The sequence below is a fragment of the Lithobates pipiens genome, unplaced genomic scaffold, assembly GCF_037356315.1.
Source record: "Lithobates pipiens isolate NorthernLeopardFrog02 unplaced genomic scaffold, aLitPip1_a1.2 Scaffold_27, whole genome shotgun sequence".
NCBI lineage: Eukaryota > Metazoa > Chordata > Amphibia > Anura > Ranidae > Lithobates > Lithobates pipiens.
Genome location: NW_027507788.1, coordinates 210,651,686 through 210,667,290, shown reverse-complemented (window position 1 = coordinate 210,667,290; position 15,605 = coordinate 210,651,686). Strand labels below are relative to the sequence as shown.

Below are 15,605 nucleotides of genomic sequence, written 5' to 3'. Positions count from 1 at the left end.
ACCCTGATGGGGCCCCCTTGTGGCCCGGGGCCCTTGGGCAGTGCCCGAGTGGCCCAATGGTCAGTCCTCCCCTGGGTTGTATTACCCGAGAAATACAGGAAGATTTCATTCTTATAAAAAGTTTTGAAGAAATCTAGATTTGGATAAATATGACCTAAAGGAGTTGTTGGTATTTCTCCCACAAACATGCTCAAACTTTTGAACCTCCCTTCATATTTACAAAGCTGATCATTTCTTCCCTACAATATCGAATTTTCTCAAAAAAGAAAAACATTGTTAAGATAATAACAGTGAATTGCTTATCTTAATCCACTCCACCTACAGTGCCTTGAAAAAAATATTCATACCCTTTCAAATGTTCCACATTTTGTCATGTTACAACCAAAAACGTAAATGTATTTTATTGGGATTTTATGCGATGGACCAACACAAAGTGGCACATAATTATGAAGTGGAAGGAAAATGATAAATGGTTTTCAAAATGTTTTACAAATAAATATGCGAAAAGTGTGGGGGGCATTTGTATTCAGCCGTCTTTACTCTGATACCTCTGACCAAAATCTAGTGGAACCAATTGCCTTCAGCAGTCACCTAATTAGTAAATAGAGTCCACCTGTGTGTAATTTAATCTCAGTGTAAATACAGCTGTTCTGCGAAGCCCCCAGAGGTTTGTTAGGGGACCTTAGTGAACAAACAGCATCATGAAGACCAAGGAACACACCAGACTGGTCAAGGATGAAGCTGTGGAGAAGTTCAAAGCAGGGCTAGGTTATAAAAAAAATCCCAAGTTTTGAACGTCTCATACACTGTTCAATCCATCATCTGAAAATGGAAAGAGTATGGTCCCAACTGCAAACCTACCAAGACATGGCCGTCCACCTAAACTGACCGGCCGGGCAAGGAGAGCATTCGTCAGAGAAGGAGCAAAGAGGCCCATGGTAACTCTGAAGGAGTTGCAGAGATCCACAGCTCAGGGGGGAGAATCTGTCCACAGGACAACTATTAGTTGTGCTCTCCACAAATCTGCCCTTTATGGAAGAGTGACAAGAAGAAAGACATTGGTGAGAGAAAGTCATAAGAAGTCCTGTTTGCAGTCTGTGAGAAGCCATGTGGGGGACACAGCAAACATGTGGAAAAAGGTGCTCTGGTCAGATGAGACCAAAATTTTACTTTTTGGCCTAAAAGTAAAACACTATGTGTGGTGGAAACCAACATTGCAAATCACCCTGAACACACCATCCCCACCTCGAAACATGGTGGTGGCAGCATCATGTTGTGGGGATGCTTTTCTTCAGCAAGGACAAGGAAGCTGGTCAGAGTTGATTGGAAAATGGATGGAGCCAAATACAGGGCAAATAGTAGAAGAAAACCTGTTATGCCGCGTACACACGTTCAGACATTCCGACAACAAAACTGGATTTTTTTTCCGATTGATAATGGCTCAAACTTGTCTTGCATACACACGGTCACACAAATGTTGTCGGAAATTGCGAATGTCAAGAATGCGGTGTCGTACAACACCTACGACGAGCCAAGAAAAATTAAGTTCAATAGCCAGTGTGGCTCTTCTGCTTGATTCTGAGTATGCATGGACTTTTGTGCGTCGGAATTGTGTACACACGCTCGGAATTTCCAACAAGTTTTGTTGTCAGAAAATTTGAGAACCAGCTCTCAAACATTTGTTGTTGGAAATTCCGCCAGCAAATATCCGATGGAGCATACACATGGTCGGAATTTCCGACAACAAGCTCACATCAAACATTTGCTGTCGGAAATTCCGACCATGTGTACAGGGCATAAGAGTCTACAAAAGACTCGACACTGGGGCAGAGGTTCCAAACAGGACAAGGACCCTAAACATACAGCCAGAGCTACAATGGAATGGTTTCGATCAAAGCATATTCATGTGTTAGAAAGGCCCAGTCACAGTCCAGACCTAAATCCAGCTGAGAATCTGTGGCAAGACTTGAAAATTGTTGTTCACAGATGCTCTCTATCCAATCTGATAGAGCTTGAGATATTTTTTACAAAGAAGAATGGGCAAGAATTTCATTCTCTAGATGTGCAAAGCTGGTAGAGACGTCACCAAACAGACTTGCAGCTGTAATTGCAGTGAAAGGAGGTTCTACAAAGTATTGACTACTGATACAAATGCACCACACACTTTTCAGATATATATATATATTTTTTTAAATGTTGAAAACCATTTATCATTTTCCTTCCACTTCACAATTATCTGCCACTTTGTGTTGGTCTGTCGCATAAAATCCCAATAAAATACAATTAAGTTTTTGGTTGTAACATGACAAAATGTGGAAAATTTCAAGGGGTATGAATACTTTTTCAAGGCACTGTATACACGGTCTGCAATCTATTTCCAGTGGAACGCAGCCCACTACAGTTATTAACAGCTGTCTATGAAACGATTACATTTTTCTACTGTTCCACCAAGGTATCAAAATGAAAACATCGCCTAATGGGCACAATGGTCTCTTTAAGAGTTTGCATAAGATCAATAATCCACATTGGTTACATCACCGGTTATTTTCGTGCTTTGATTTAACAATAAATTTAGCTTTAATGATCTGGCAATACTGAAGGGATAAGATCCCTCAGCAAATAACATAAGCTATAAAACCCCAAGCCTCTGTTCTACCGACTTTGGCGGTTTCCATTGCCAGCCTTTTTGAAAACCTTCAGTTTATTCTTGTGAAAATCATTGATACGAGACCTTTATACTCTGCTAAATAGAAAAGGTATTTGGGAATGTTATATGCTTCTATGTCTTCACCTTTTTCAGCCCTGTGTGCATCTTTTTAAATATTAACCATAATTATTTAATACCTAGAATACCTTTTTTTTTCATATAAAATCAATAAAGTAGTCCAGGTAACGTATCAAGCCAATGTTGCCTCTCATTGAGCAACAGATATTCTACTGTTTGTATGCGTATTGGTAGCTCCCGTGATCCTAGAAAGATGACAGTGATGGTTTTGGAAATATGTGTGGTGGATTTTCAATTCTACGTGAAAGAATTTTGTAAAATAGATCTAAACCCTGTCCCTAGTGACAGGGAAAAATCATCTATGGTATTTATCACATTACCAATGTCGTTTGTCTATTACATCTGTAGCGCTGGCTGCTGATGAGCAGGCGTTATATGTTTTTTCAAAGTTAATTTTTCTGAAACCACAGTTGGGTTTTGGGGCTAATTTTCTAACTTTCTGGTTTCAGTACCAGTCCAGCTGGGTTGCACTGGGTTCTCCTTGACCGCAGGTGTCGCTGTCACCGCCGGCAAGAGTAAGAACGCAGTTTAGCTGGGTGTATTGAATGCCACTGTTCTTTCGGAACCAGCCCAGTGTTCTCCTGTTGTGCATTCTGGGAGGTGGTATTTAAGGTACCGACATCACGTGCTTTGGGGTTCCGGAGAATATTTTCTGCCTGTTTGGGTGGTCCTCCTGACCCAGCCCTATGGCCCTCCTGGCCTGGGGCGCGGAACCATGCATTTCGAGTCTCGGGGCTGGCTAGCCCGAGGCAACGCAACTGCAGGGACAGGCCAGGATTTCAGGGTCTATTGATCCAAAGGTGGTCCGGTGCCGTCTCATCTAAGGGAGAGGCCCAGCAACTGGAGAAACCCCAGGGGAGGACTCTTCAGGAGAAGGCCGGGCGCAAGACTGGCTTCGCTGAAGGAGCCTGGAGGCTTAGTTGAAGGACACTTCATGGATCTACACTCATACGGTATTGCCTAATCGGCTGAGAGATACTAGTACCCTATGATAGCTTTTCAAATTTGTCTAAGTCCCTCAGTAACGCTCAAGTCTGTGGCAGAGACTTTGTCAAATATCCTATGCTCAAGTCTGTGGCAGAGACTTTACTTAACACCCTACCGGCTGCTAGGCCTAGTGAGAGGAGGTCTATCCGGGGTTGTAAAAAATCCAGCTGTGAAACTGTTGCTGTTCTCTGGATTTTTCTATAAGAGACTTTACATTTTTGCAGTCTGAAGTACCTGAACCTACTCCTAACCCTTTACCCTAAATTGAGAGACTCTGTTTCTGTTTCAAATAAATAACCCAAAAGAAGATTCAGTGTCAGTTTCCACATTTCTTTGGGCCATCTACCACGGGAATCCTAGACGGAGAAGCAGTCAAGAAGGTAACGGTAAGCCCAATAAAACCAGCAGCTCTTTTGGGGGTCAGTGCTACACATCTATGAGACTTTTTAATAAAAAATATTTAATTGTTTAATTTTAAAAAGGTGTGAAAAATAACATAAAACATTTAAAAAAAGTGTAATTAAAAAATTAAAAGTAATTTTTTTAACTACTTTTAAAAAGTTATTTTAATTAGCAGAATAATGCCATGCATTTACTGTGTTTAAATGTGTAAACTGTGTTGGTATGCTGATAATAAACAAAATATGGTTCCTGGAGTTGATATTATTCACAGTGCTTCACTTTTTCCACATTTTGTTATGTTACAGCCTTGTTCCAAAAGATACTAAATTCATTATTTTCCTCAAAATCCTACAAAAAGTACCCCATAATGACAACGTGAAAAAAGTTTGAAAATTTTGCAGATTTAAAATTCAAAAATGAAAATGAAAATTCAAAACAAAACAAAATCCCATGTACATAAGTATCACAGCCTTTGCCATGACACTCAAAATTGAGCTCAGGTGCGTCCCGTTTCCACTGATCATCCTTGATATATTTTTACAACTTGATTGGAGTCCACCCGTGGTAGGACCAGTTGATTGGACATGATTTGGAAAGGCACACACGTGTCTATATAGGGTCTCACAGTTAATAGTGCATGTCAGAGCATAAACCAAGCCATGAAGTCCAAGGAATTGTCTGTAGACCTCCGAGACAGCATTGTATGGAGGCACAGATCTGGGGAAGGGTACAGAAACATTTCTGCAGCATTGAAGGTCCCAATAAGCACAGTGGCCTCCATCATCTGTAAATGTAAGAAGTTTGAATCCACCAGGACTCTTCCTAGAGTGGGCTGTCCGGCCAAACTAAGTGATCAGAGAAGGGTCTTAGTCAGAGAGATGACCAAGAACCCGATGGTCACTATGACCAGGCCCGGACTGGGACAAAAAATAGGCCCGGGCATTTTACATTGAGCAGCCAAGTTTTCCAGAGGGACTGGGTGGGGGGGGGGGGTCGTCAGTAGACATTCGCGGGGTGGCTGGTATCATTCCTCCACCTGTAATGTGCAGGAACACTCTGATATAAAGGGGACTGCACTGTAAAGGGGCATTGCAATGATTACAGTGCAGTCCCCTTTTATATTACGATGTCCCAATTCTATTGTGGCCATACAATGCTTGTACTGTCTGTCTCCTATTGTGCCCACACTGCCCAGTGACACTGACCTTCTTTCATTCTGGTGGTGCTGGACAGCATGGCACTCTCTCTCTTGTGGTGCTGGAGAGCATGGCTCTCTCTGGTGGTGTGGGTACAGCGTGGTTCTCTCTGGTGGTGTGGGTACAGCGTGGCTCTCACTGGTGGTGCCGGTACAGTGTGACTCTCACTGGTGGTGTCGGTACAGCGTGGCTCTCACTGGTGGTGTCAGTACAGCGTGGCTCTCACTGGTGGTGCCGGTACAGAGTGGCTCTCTCTGGTGGTGCGGATACAGCGTGGCTCTCTCTGGTGGTGCGGATACAGCGTGTTTCTCACTCTGGTGGTGCAGGTACAGCGTGGCTCTCTCTGATGGTGCAGGTACAGTGTGGCTCTCTCTGGTGGTGCGGGTATAGCGTGGCTCTCTCTCTTGTGGTGCAGGTACAGCGTGGCTCTCTCTGGTGGTGCAGGTAGAGCGTGGCTCTCTCTGGTGGTGCAGGTACAGAGTGGCTCTCTCTGGTGGTACGGGTACAGTGTGGCTCTCTCTGGTGATGCAGGTACAGCATGGCTCTCTTTCTGGTGGTGCAGGTACAGCGTGGCTCTCTCTGGTGGTGCAGGTACAGTGTGGCTCTCTCTCTGGTAGTGCGGGTACAGCGTGGCTCTCTCTCTGGTGGTGCAGGTACAGCGTGGCTCTCTCTGGTGGTGCAGGTACAGCGTGGCTCACTATGGTGGTGTGGGTACAGTGTGGCTCACTATGGTGGTGTGGGTACAGTGTGGCTCTCTATGGTGGTGCGGGTACAGCATGGCTTTCTCTGGTGGTGTGGGTACAGCGTGGCTCTCTCTGGTGGTGTGGGTACAGCGTGGCTCTCTCTGGTGGTGTGGGTACAGCATGGCTCTCTCTGGTGGTGTGGGTACAGCATGGCTCTCTATGGTGGTGCGGGTACAGTGTGGCTCTCTCTGGTGGTGCGGGTACAGCATGGCTTTCTCTGGTGGTGTGGGTACAGTGTGGCTCTCTCTGGTGGTGCGGGTACAGTGTGGCTCTCTCTGGTGGTGCGGGTACAGCATGGCTCTCTCTCTCTGGAAGTGTGGGTACAGCATGGTGGTGGCGCTCTCTCTCTGGTGGTGTGGATACAGCATGGCTCTCTCTCTGGCTTCCCATGGCACAGTCCTCTCTTTTTCCTTTAGTAGTCCACTCAGCTTCTTCCTGGGTTCCAGGCTCTCTTTCCCCCAGCAGAGTGCATGCTGGGGGGTGAAGTCTGCTGCCTGTGGATAACAATGCAGCTTACCTCCTTCAGTACTACATGTCCCATGATGCATGGCTAACCTCTTCTGATTGGCCCATGGGGTACAGAAACAAATCAACAACCCGAGCAGCCAAATGAGATTACAGCTGTGCTCTGCTGACAGGAGAGGGGGGGGGGGGCGAGCAGGGGGGATACACTCAGGGCCGTCTTTAATGTTGATTGGGCCCTGGGCGAACATTTTCTTAGGCCCCCCCCCCCCAACCGCTCTTAGACATATAACACATAGCGGTAAAACACAAAATCTGTTTACTGCAGCAGATCAGGCAGCAATTGCAATTGGTTGCCAGAGGATACAGCATATTATTACCGATCACTGACTGGTTGTTAGAGGTTACAACACATCATTTCTGCTTCCTCATTCATTGCCAGAGGTTACTGCACATCATTACTGTTCACTGAGAGATGTACTACAGGAAATGACCAGAGACTGCAGATCTAATACAGGAGATGACCAGAGACTGCGGATCTAATACAGGAGATGACCAGAGACTGCAGATCTAATACAGGAGATGACCAGAGACTGCAAATCTAATACAGCAGATGACCAGAGACTGCAAATCTAATACAGGAGATGACCAGAGACTGCAAATCTAATACAGGAGACGACCAGAGACTGCGGATCTAATACAGGAGATGACCAGAGACTGCGGATCTAATACAGGAGATGACCAGAGACTGCGGATCTAATACAGGAGATGACCAGAGACTGTAGATCTAATACAGCAGATGACCAGAGACTGCGGATTTAATACAGCAGATGACCAGAGACTGCGGATTTAATACAGGAGATGACCAGACACTGCGGATCTAATACAGGAGATGACCAGAGACTGCGGATCTAATACAGGAGATGACCAGAGACTGCGGATCTAATACAGGAGATGATCAGAGACTGCGGATCTAATACAGGAGATGACCAGAGACTGCGGATCTAATACAGGAGATGACCAGAGACTGCGGATCTAATACAGGAGATGACCAGAGACTACAGATCTAATACAGGAGATGACCAGAGACTGTGGATCTAATACAGGAGATGACCAGAGACTGCGGATCTAATACAGGAGATGACCAGAGACTGCGGATCTAATACAGGAGACGACCAGAGACTGCAGATCTAATACAGCAGATGACCAGAGACTGCAGATCTAATACAGGAGATGACCAGAGACTGCGGATTTAATACAGGAGATGACCAGAGACTGCGGATCTAATACAGGAGATGACCAGAGACTGCGGATCTAATACAGGAGATGACCAGAGACTGCGGATTTAATACAGGAGATGACCAGAGACTGCGGATTTAATACAGGAGATGACCAGAGACTGCAAATCTAATACAGGAGATGACCAGAGACTGCGGATTTAATACAGGAGATGACCAGAGACTGCGGATTTAATACAGGAGATGACCAGAGACTGCGGATCTAATACAGGAGATGACCAGAGACTGCGGATCTAATACAGGAGATGACCAGAGACTGCGGATCTAATACAGGAGATGACCAGAGACTGCAAATCTAATACAGGAGATGACCAGAGACTGCGGATTTAATACAGGAGATGACCAGAGACTGCGGATTTAATACAGGAGATGACCAGAGACTGCGGATTTAATACAGGAGATGACCAGAGACTGCGGATCTAATACAGGAGATGACCAGAGACTGCGGATCTAATACAGGAGATGACCAGAGACTGCGGATTTAATACAAGAGATGACCAGAGACTGCGGATTTAATACAGGAGATGACCAGAGACTGCGGATTTAATACAGGAGATGACCAGAGACTGCGGATCTAATACAGGAGATGACCAGAAACTGCGGATTTAATACAGGAGATGACCAGAGACTGCGGATTTAATACAGGAGATGACCAGAGACTGCAAATCTAATACAGGAGATGACCAGAGACTGCGGATCTAATACAGGAGATGACCAGAGACTGCGGATCTAATACAGGAGATGACCAGAGACTGCGGATTTAATACAGGAGATGACCAGAGACTGCGGATCTAATACAGGAGATGACCAGAGACTGCGGATCTAATACAGGAGATGACCAGAGACTGCAAATCTAATACAGGAGATGACCAGAGACTGCGGATCTAATACAGGAGATGACCAGAGACTGCGGATCTAATACAGGAGATGACCAGAGACTGCGGATTTAATACAGGAGATGACCAGAGACTGCGGATTTAATACAGGAGATGACCAGAGACTGCAAATCTAATACAGGAGATGACCAGAGACTGCGGATCTAATACAGGAGATGACCAGAGACTGCGGATCTAATACAGGAGATGACCAGAGACTGCGGATTTAATACAGATGACCAAGAGTAAAGGAGGTGATCAACTAATTAACCATTTTAAATTTTTACCTATCAGCAGTGTACAACTATATTGTTCATTAGCAGGTCAGGGCTAGGATAACATTCAACAAGCAGTCTATGGGGAGAATGACCTACCTAGCCAGCCAGACTCACCACCCGATCTCATTGATTGATGGATGGTGCTCTCAGAGGTGCAGGTTCAGGGCCTTCAGGGGTCCAGGTGTGGGGCCTCAGACGTTCAGGGCCTTGAGGGTCCAGGTGCAGGGCCCTCAGACATCGAGGTTCAGGGCCCTCAGGAGTCCGGAGGCAGGACTTGCAAAGGTCTGGGGGCGGGACTCGCAAAGGTTCGGAGGCGGGGCTCTCAGCGCTCATACTCCGATCTCAGCCCTGAGCATAGGGGTTGAATGGGGCGGGGTCAGAGCTTCAGTGGAGCTCCCGGCCCGGCCCCGCCCCGCCGGCCAGGCAATACAGCGATGTTTTTCTGTGCTCGGCGCCGGCGGATCCTAATTTGCACGCAGCGCTCTGCATCTCCGTCCTTTCTACTCTCCTGGCGTCCTGGTTGCCAGCTGCCCGTCGGCTGCCGGGCGCATGCGTGAAGCGGCGGCCTGGGTTGCCATGGATGGGCTTAGTAGGCGGAGAATGCCTCTGCTCCTCTCACCACCTGCGGCCGGCCCTGCATGTAGCGCAGAACGTTAGAGGCCGGCCCTGCCTTTCAGAACCCACGGCGGCGGCCGGCCCTGCATGTCACAGACAGACATGCGGCCCGGAGACCCACGGCCCACCGGGCAAACGCCCGGTCTGCCCTATGGCCAGTCCGGGCCTGACTATGACAGAGCTTCAGCATTTCTCTGTAGAGAGAGGAGAACCTTCCAGAAGAACAAAAATTTTTGCAGCACTCCACCAATCAGGCCTGTATGTTAGAGTGGCCAGACAGAAGACATTCACCAAACGGCACCTGAAGGACTCTCAGATCACGAGAAACAAAATTCTCTGGTCTGATGAAACAAAGATTGAACTCTTTAGCCTGAATGATAAGCGCCAAGTCTGGAGGAACCAGACACCACTCATCACCAGGCCAATGCCATCCCTAAAGTGAAGCATGGTGGTGGGGATGTTTTTCAGTGGTAGGGACTGGGAAGCTAGTCAGGATCGAGGGAAAGATGAATGCAGCAATGTACAAAGACATCCCTGATAAAAAAAACCTGCTCCAGAGCTCTCTGGACCTCAGATTGGGTCAAAGGTTCATCTTCTAATAGAACAACGACCCTAAGCACACAGACAAGATAACAAAAGAGTGACTGTCCTTGACTGGCCCAGCCAGAGCCCAGACTTGAACACGATTGAACATCTCTGGAGAGATCTGAAAATGGCTGTGCACCGACGCTCCCCATCCAACCTGATGGAGATTGAATGGTCCTACAAAGAAGAATGGGAGAAACTGCCCAAAAATAGGTGTGCCAAGCTTGTAGCCTCATACTCAAAAAGACTTGAGGCTGTAATTGGTGCCAAAGGAGCTTCACCAAAGTATTGAGCAAAGGCTGTGAATACTTACTGTATGTATTGTATTTGTGTCGTTTCTTATTTTTAATAAATCTGCAAAGACTGCAAACAAACTTCTTTCACATTGTCATTATGGGATATTGTTTGTAGAATTTTGAGGGAAAATAATGAATTTAATCCATATTGAAGTAAGGCTGTAACATAACAAAATGTGGAAAAAGTGAACCACTGTGAATACTTTCCGGATGCACTGTATTTGTTATTTTTTAGTTTTTTTACACAACACCATCTGCTTTAATGTACATTTTTTATTAATACCATTAACATAAGTTAATCAATAATTCTGTATCTGAAAACTGTATAAATCTGTGTCTTCCAGACTGTCTTCTTTAGAGCAGTAATGTAACATCTAAGGCCTATCATGATTGTCTGCATTGCTTTCAGTCACATGACTTAATAAAATGATATATATATTTTTTATAAAGTTTGGCCTGTCATGTGTTGGCGGAACTAATCTCCCCTTATCACTAACATTTCATATAAACTTTAGCCCCTTTTTCAGATAAAAGTGATTCGAGCAGCTATACAGCCACCTGAACCCGGAAACTACGTGAATTACGTCACTTCTGGGTTCACAGCTGTCATTCCTTGGTTATTGTAGCAGAGGATACAGTTACGACCCGTGCTTGATTAGCTGCAGTGGAGGGCACAAACACAGAGACACATACAGTATATCCGGTTTCCGACCGGCGCACGCCGATGTACGTCGGCAGAATGGCACGGGCAGGCATAATGGCGTACAGGTACGTTCAATCTTTAATGCCGCCCTGCCATCGTGAGTGCGCCGCCGGCTGGTCGGGACCCCCATGAGTCCGGTCGCGGGTCCTGTGGACTCGATCGCCGCGGGCATACCCACGATCGTCTCACGGGGCGGCTGAACGAGGAAATGCCGTTGTAAACAGCATTTCCCCATTCTGCCTAGCAACTAGTGACGCTAATCTCTGCTCCATGTGATTGGAGCAGAGATCAGTGTTCACTAAATTAACGCCCAACCCCCCCCCACAGTTAGTAATACACCCCTAGGAACACTTAACCCCTACACTGCCACCCACTGGTTAACCCCTTCACTGCCAGTGTCATTTACACAGGAATCACTGCATTTATATAGCAGAGATTGCTGTATAAATGACAATGGTCCCAAAAATGTGTCAAAAATGGCCGATGTGTCCGCCATAATCTCACAGTCACAATAAAAATTGCTGATCACCGCCATTACTAGTAAAAAAAAATATATTAATAAAAATGTCATAAAACTATCCCCTATTTTGTAAACACTATAACTTTTGCGCAAACCAATCAATTTTTACCAAAAATATGTAGAAGAATACGTATCGGCCTAAACTGAGGGAAAAAATGTTTTTTTACATATTTTTGGGGGATATTTATTATAACAAAAAAATTAAAAATAATGCATTTTTTTCAAAATTGTCGCTCTATTTTTGTTTATAGCGCAAAAAATAAAAACCGCAGAGGTGATCAAATAGCACCAAAAGAAAGTTCTATTTGTGGGAAAAAACGGAAGTCAATTTTGTTTGGGAGCCACGTCGCACGACCGCGCAATTGTCAGTTAAAGCGACGCAGTGCCGAATCGCAAAAAGTGGTCTGGTCTTTGACCAGCAAAATGGTCCGGGGCTGAAGTGGTCATACATATAAAGCCCACTTCATGGAAGCCGCATATAATGTGTTACGTGGTTGTAAAAGAGTTAGCTTTAATGTTTATTACTTGTATTGGTAAATCTATTCTAGGTTCATATTGAGATGATTAAAGAGAATGAGACATCTGATTTGGGTTTTGTTCTTCTGGGATTCCCCCATCTTCACAACCAGAGGATCTTAGTATTCCTTGTGATTTTGGTGCTGTACATCTTCACAGTGTTGAGTAACACCATCACCATTCTGATCATCTGTCTGGATCTCCGCCTCCACACGCCTATGTACCTGTTCCTTGGTGACCTCTCCTTGCTGGACATCTGCCACACATGTGCCACCATCCCTAAACTTCTCAAACAAGTGATAAGCAAAGATGGGTCCATTTCCTATCCTGGCTGTGTCACCCAGCTGTTTGTTTTTACTTCTCTAGCCAGCACAGAATGTGGGCTTTTGGCGGTCATGGCCTACGATCGATATTTGGCCATCTGTAAGCCTCTCCACTACATGGAAATGATGACTTGTAGAGTTTGCTCCATTCTGGTAGCAATGTCGTGGATGGCGGGAGTCCTCCAAACTTCCATTCACACCATCTTCACCTTTCGTCTTTCCTTCTGCCGACCCAGGATAATAGATGACTTCTTCTGTGAGATTCCATCCTTGCTGAGGCTCTCCTGCTCAGTGACCTCTCTTAATGAGATTGTGCTCTTTTGTGTTGGCAGTCTGTTCAGCCTCGGCCCCTTTGGTGTGACCTTCGTTTCCTATGCCTTCATCATCAGGTCAGTTCTGCAAATTCCATCCGTGGAGGGCAGAAGAAAGGCCTTCTCCACATGTGGCTCCCACCTGGCCGTGGTGAGCATGTTCTATTTTGCCGCCATGTTTGTGTATTTCCATCCAAAGTCCAGTTACTCCTTGTCCATCAAGAGACTGGTGTCCATATTTTACACCTTGCTTACTCCTTTGCTCAATCCTGTAATTTACTGCTTGAAGAATAACGATGTAAAAAGGGCGATGCAGAAAATATTTCTCAAGAAAAATAAGCACTTCAATTCTAAATTATTTTAAAAAGAGAACCTTAGTGTAATGTAGAGGGACTTACTGTATTCTGTGTTTAGTAACCACTTCAGCTCTTCAAGGTTTCCCCTATTCATGACCAGGCCATTTTTTTGCTATTTAGCACTGCGCTACTTTAGCTAGTAATTGGGCGGTAATGTAAGGGCCGGTTCACACTGCAGGCGAGGCGACTCCAACTTGCCTCGCCGCGACCTGCCGCGACCTCAGCGGCAACTTGCAGATGACTTCTGTATAGAAGTCAATGCAAGTCGCCCCCAGGTCGCCCAAAAGTAGTACAGGAACCTTTTTTCTGAGTCGGAGCGACTCGAGTCGCTCCTCTCAGAACGGTTCCATTGTACAGAACGGGGGCGACTTGCGAGAGCGAGGCGAGGCGAGTCGTGTCGCCTCGCATCGCCCGCTGTGTGAACCGGCTCTAAGGCTGTACCCAAACAAAATTTTTATAATTTTTTTTCACACAAATAGAGCTTTCTTCTGGTGATATTTGATCACCACTGCGTTTTTTTAATGTGAATAAAAGAAGACCAAAAATGTCTAAAATAAAACAATATTTTCTACTTTCTGCTGTAAAACATATCCACAAAAAAAATTTCAAAAATAAAATTTCTTGATAAATTTTTGATCACCACAGTTTTGTTTTATATTTTTCTGTTATGTGAATAAAAGAAGACCAAAATTTTGGAAAATAAAACAATATTTTTACTTTCTGCTATAAAACATATCCAAAAAAAAAAAAAAAAAAGTCTTAATAAATTTAGGCCAAAATGTATTCTGCTACATGCTGTTGGTAAAATGCATCTCAATAAGTGTACATTGATTGGTTTGTGGGAAAGTTATAGCTTCTACAAATTATGATGTATATATACTGGAATTTTATTTTATTTTATACTAGTAATGGCGGTGATCAGCGACTTATAATGGGACTGGAATAGTGCAGCGGACAATCTGACACTAAATGGTGCTTTATGGGAACTCTATGGGAACTGACTAACTGCCACTGACATCACCAGTGACACTCAGGCCTCATGCACACTGGACGTTAAAATAACGTTATAAAAACGGCAGTAGCTTTGCAGTGAGTTTTTCAACTTCTTTCAACTTTTTTGAATGTTTTTGCAATAGCGTTTTTAGCGTTTTATTTATTTTTTAAGACAAAAATTTGTTTTTTTTTTTATTTTTTTATTTTTTTTCTAATGGATTAAAAATGTTTTCCTGACGCATCATGGCAGCACACACAATGGGTTGTGACTCCGCCTCCACAACCTGATAGGACTGGTTAGCTATAAGATTTGAAGAGGAGTCCACCGTTGCATTCTCCTTTTTTTCCTCACCTGAATGGGACATCATCTATTCGATCGGTTAGCAATGGAGCCCCTTACCGCACTACCCCAGCTAGGTTCAGCCTCTCCTACCTGGAAGCTCCTGTCCGTACGGTCTCTAAATGAGCTATAACGCAGGGGGCCCCACTCTGGTGGTCTCAGGGGCAAAAAATCAAGTAAGCAAAAAAAAAAAAACCTTAAAGAGGTTTTAATGTTATGCAGCGGTCTCCCTCTACCTATTTTGTTCTAGCTACTGCTCTCCCTCTTACTTCCCCAGGCATACCTTTATCCTTAATCTCATTTTCGTTTTTCTCTTTTTTCCCTTTTCTTTTCCTTCTTTACTTTCTCTGGGCATGCTGAGCCCTGTAGTTCCACAGCGGTATACCCTTTCCAACATGGCGGCCGTGTTTGGATGCTCGGCGCTCAGGAAGTGACATTTCCCCCTGCCCTCTGCATTTGCCAGCATCCAAGATGGCGCGGGGCGGCGCGGGCGGCCAGTGCGCATGCGCGGCGTTGACGTCACTCCTCCGGCGACGGCGGTCTATTTAAAAACTGCCTTTTTCATTTTTGATGTGCTGCTTGTGTTTCTACACCACCTGTCATCCTGGTCTCTGCACACAGCCTGCTACCTTGCAAGACAAGTCCTCCTTGATCTCTGGTAAGTGTTTTTTCTATCATCTTTATGTTGCGTACCATTCATTTCTGTGTCAGCACCTTCTGCCTATACTCTGCATGAGCTTTTACACTGAAAACCTCTGGTCACAGGTGTACTCTATCCTTCCCTATGGAGACCGCTGCCTTAGTAGACCATCCAAGAACTACAAGGTAAGGGGACGTATGGATTGGTAAGTAGTGAAGAGGAGAAAAAGAGAGCACTGCCATTAATACCTTTCATTTTGGTAGCTCTGGCAGGTCATCGGGGTCATCCTATTCTAAACGAAAGGAACGTTTCCCCTCAAGACACTCGCACTCTCGGCGTAGTCGGTCAAGGTTTTACTTCCAGTCATAGCACCATACCCGT

General features: G+C 45.1%; 1 protein-coding gene across 1 annotated transcript; it reads left to right on the top strand.

Moving 5' to 3' along the window:
• Positions 1 to 2,671: 2,671 nt before the first annotated feature.
• On the top strand, positions 2,672 to 13,713 carry LOC143934518 (olfactory receptor 2G3-like). The gene is made up of 2 exons (XM_077458206.1): positions 2,672 to 2,756; positions 12,294 to 13,713. The coding sequence occupies exon 2, from the start codon at positions 12,306 to 12,308 to the stop codon at positions 13,257 to 13,259; it is 954 nt and encodes a 317-aa protein (XP_077314332.1). The 5' UTR covers positions 2,672 to 2,756; positions 12,294 to 12,305; the 3' UTR covers positions 13,260 to 13,713.
• Positions 13,714 to 15,605: the final 1,892 nt, after the last annotated feature.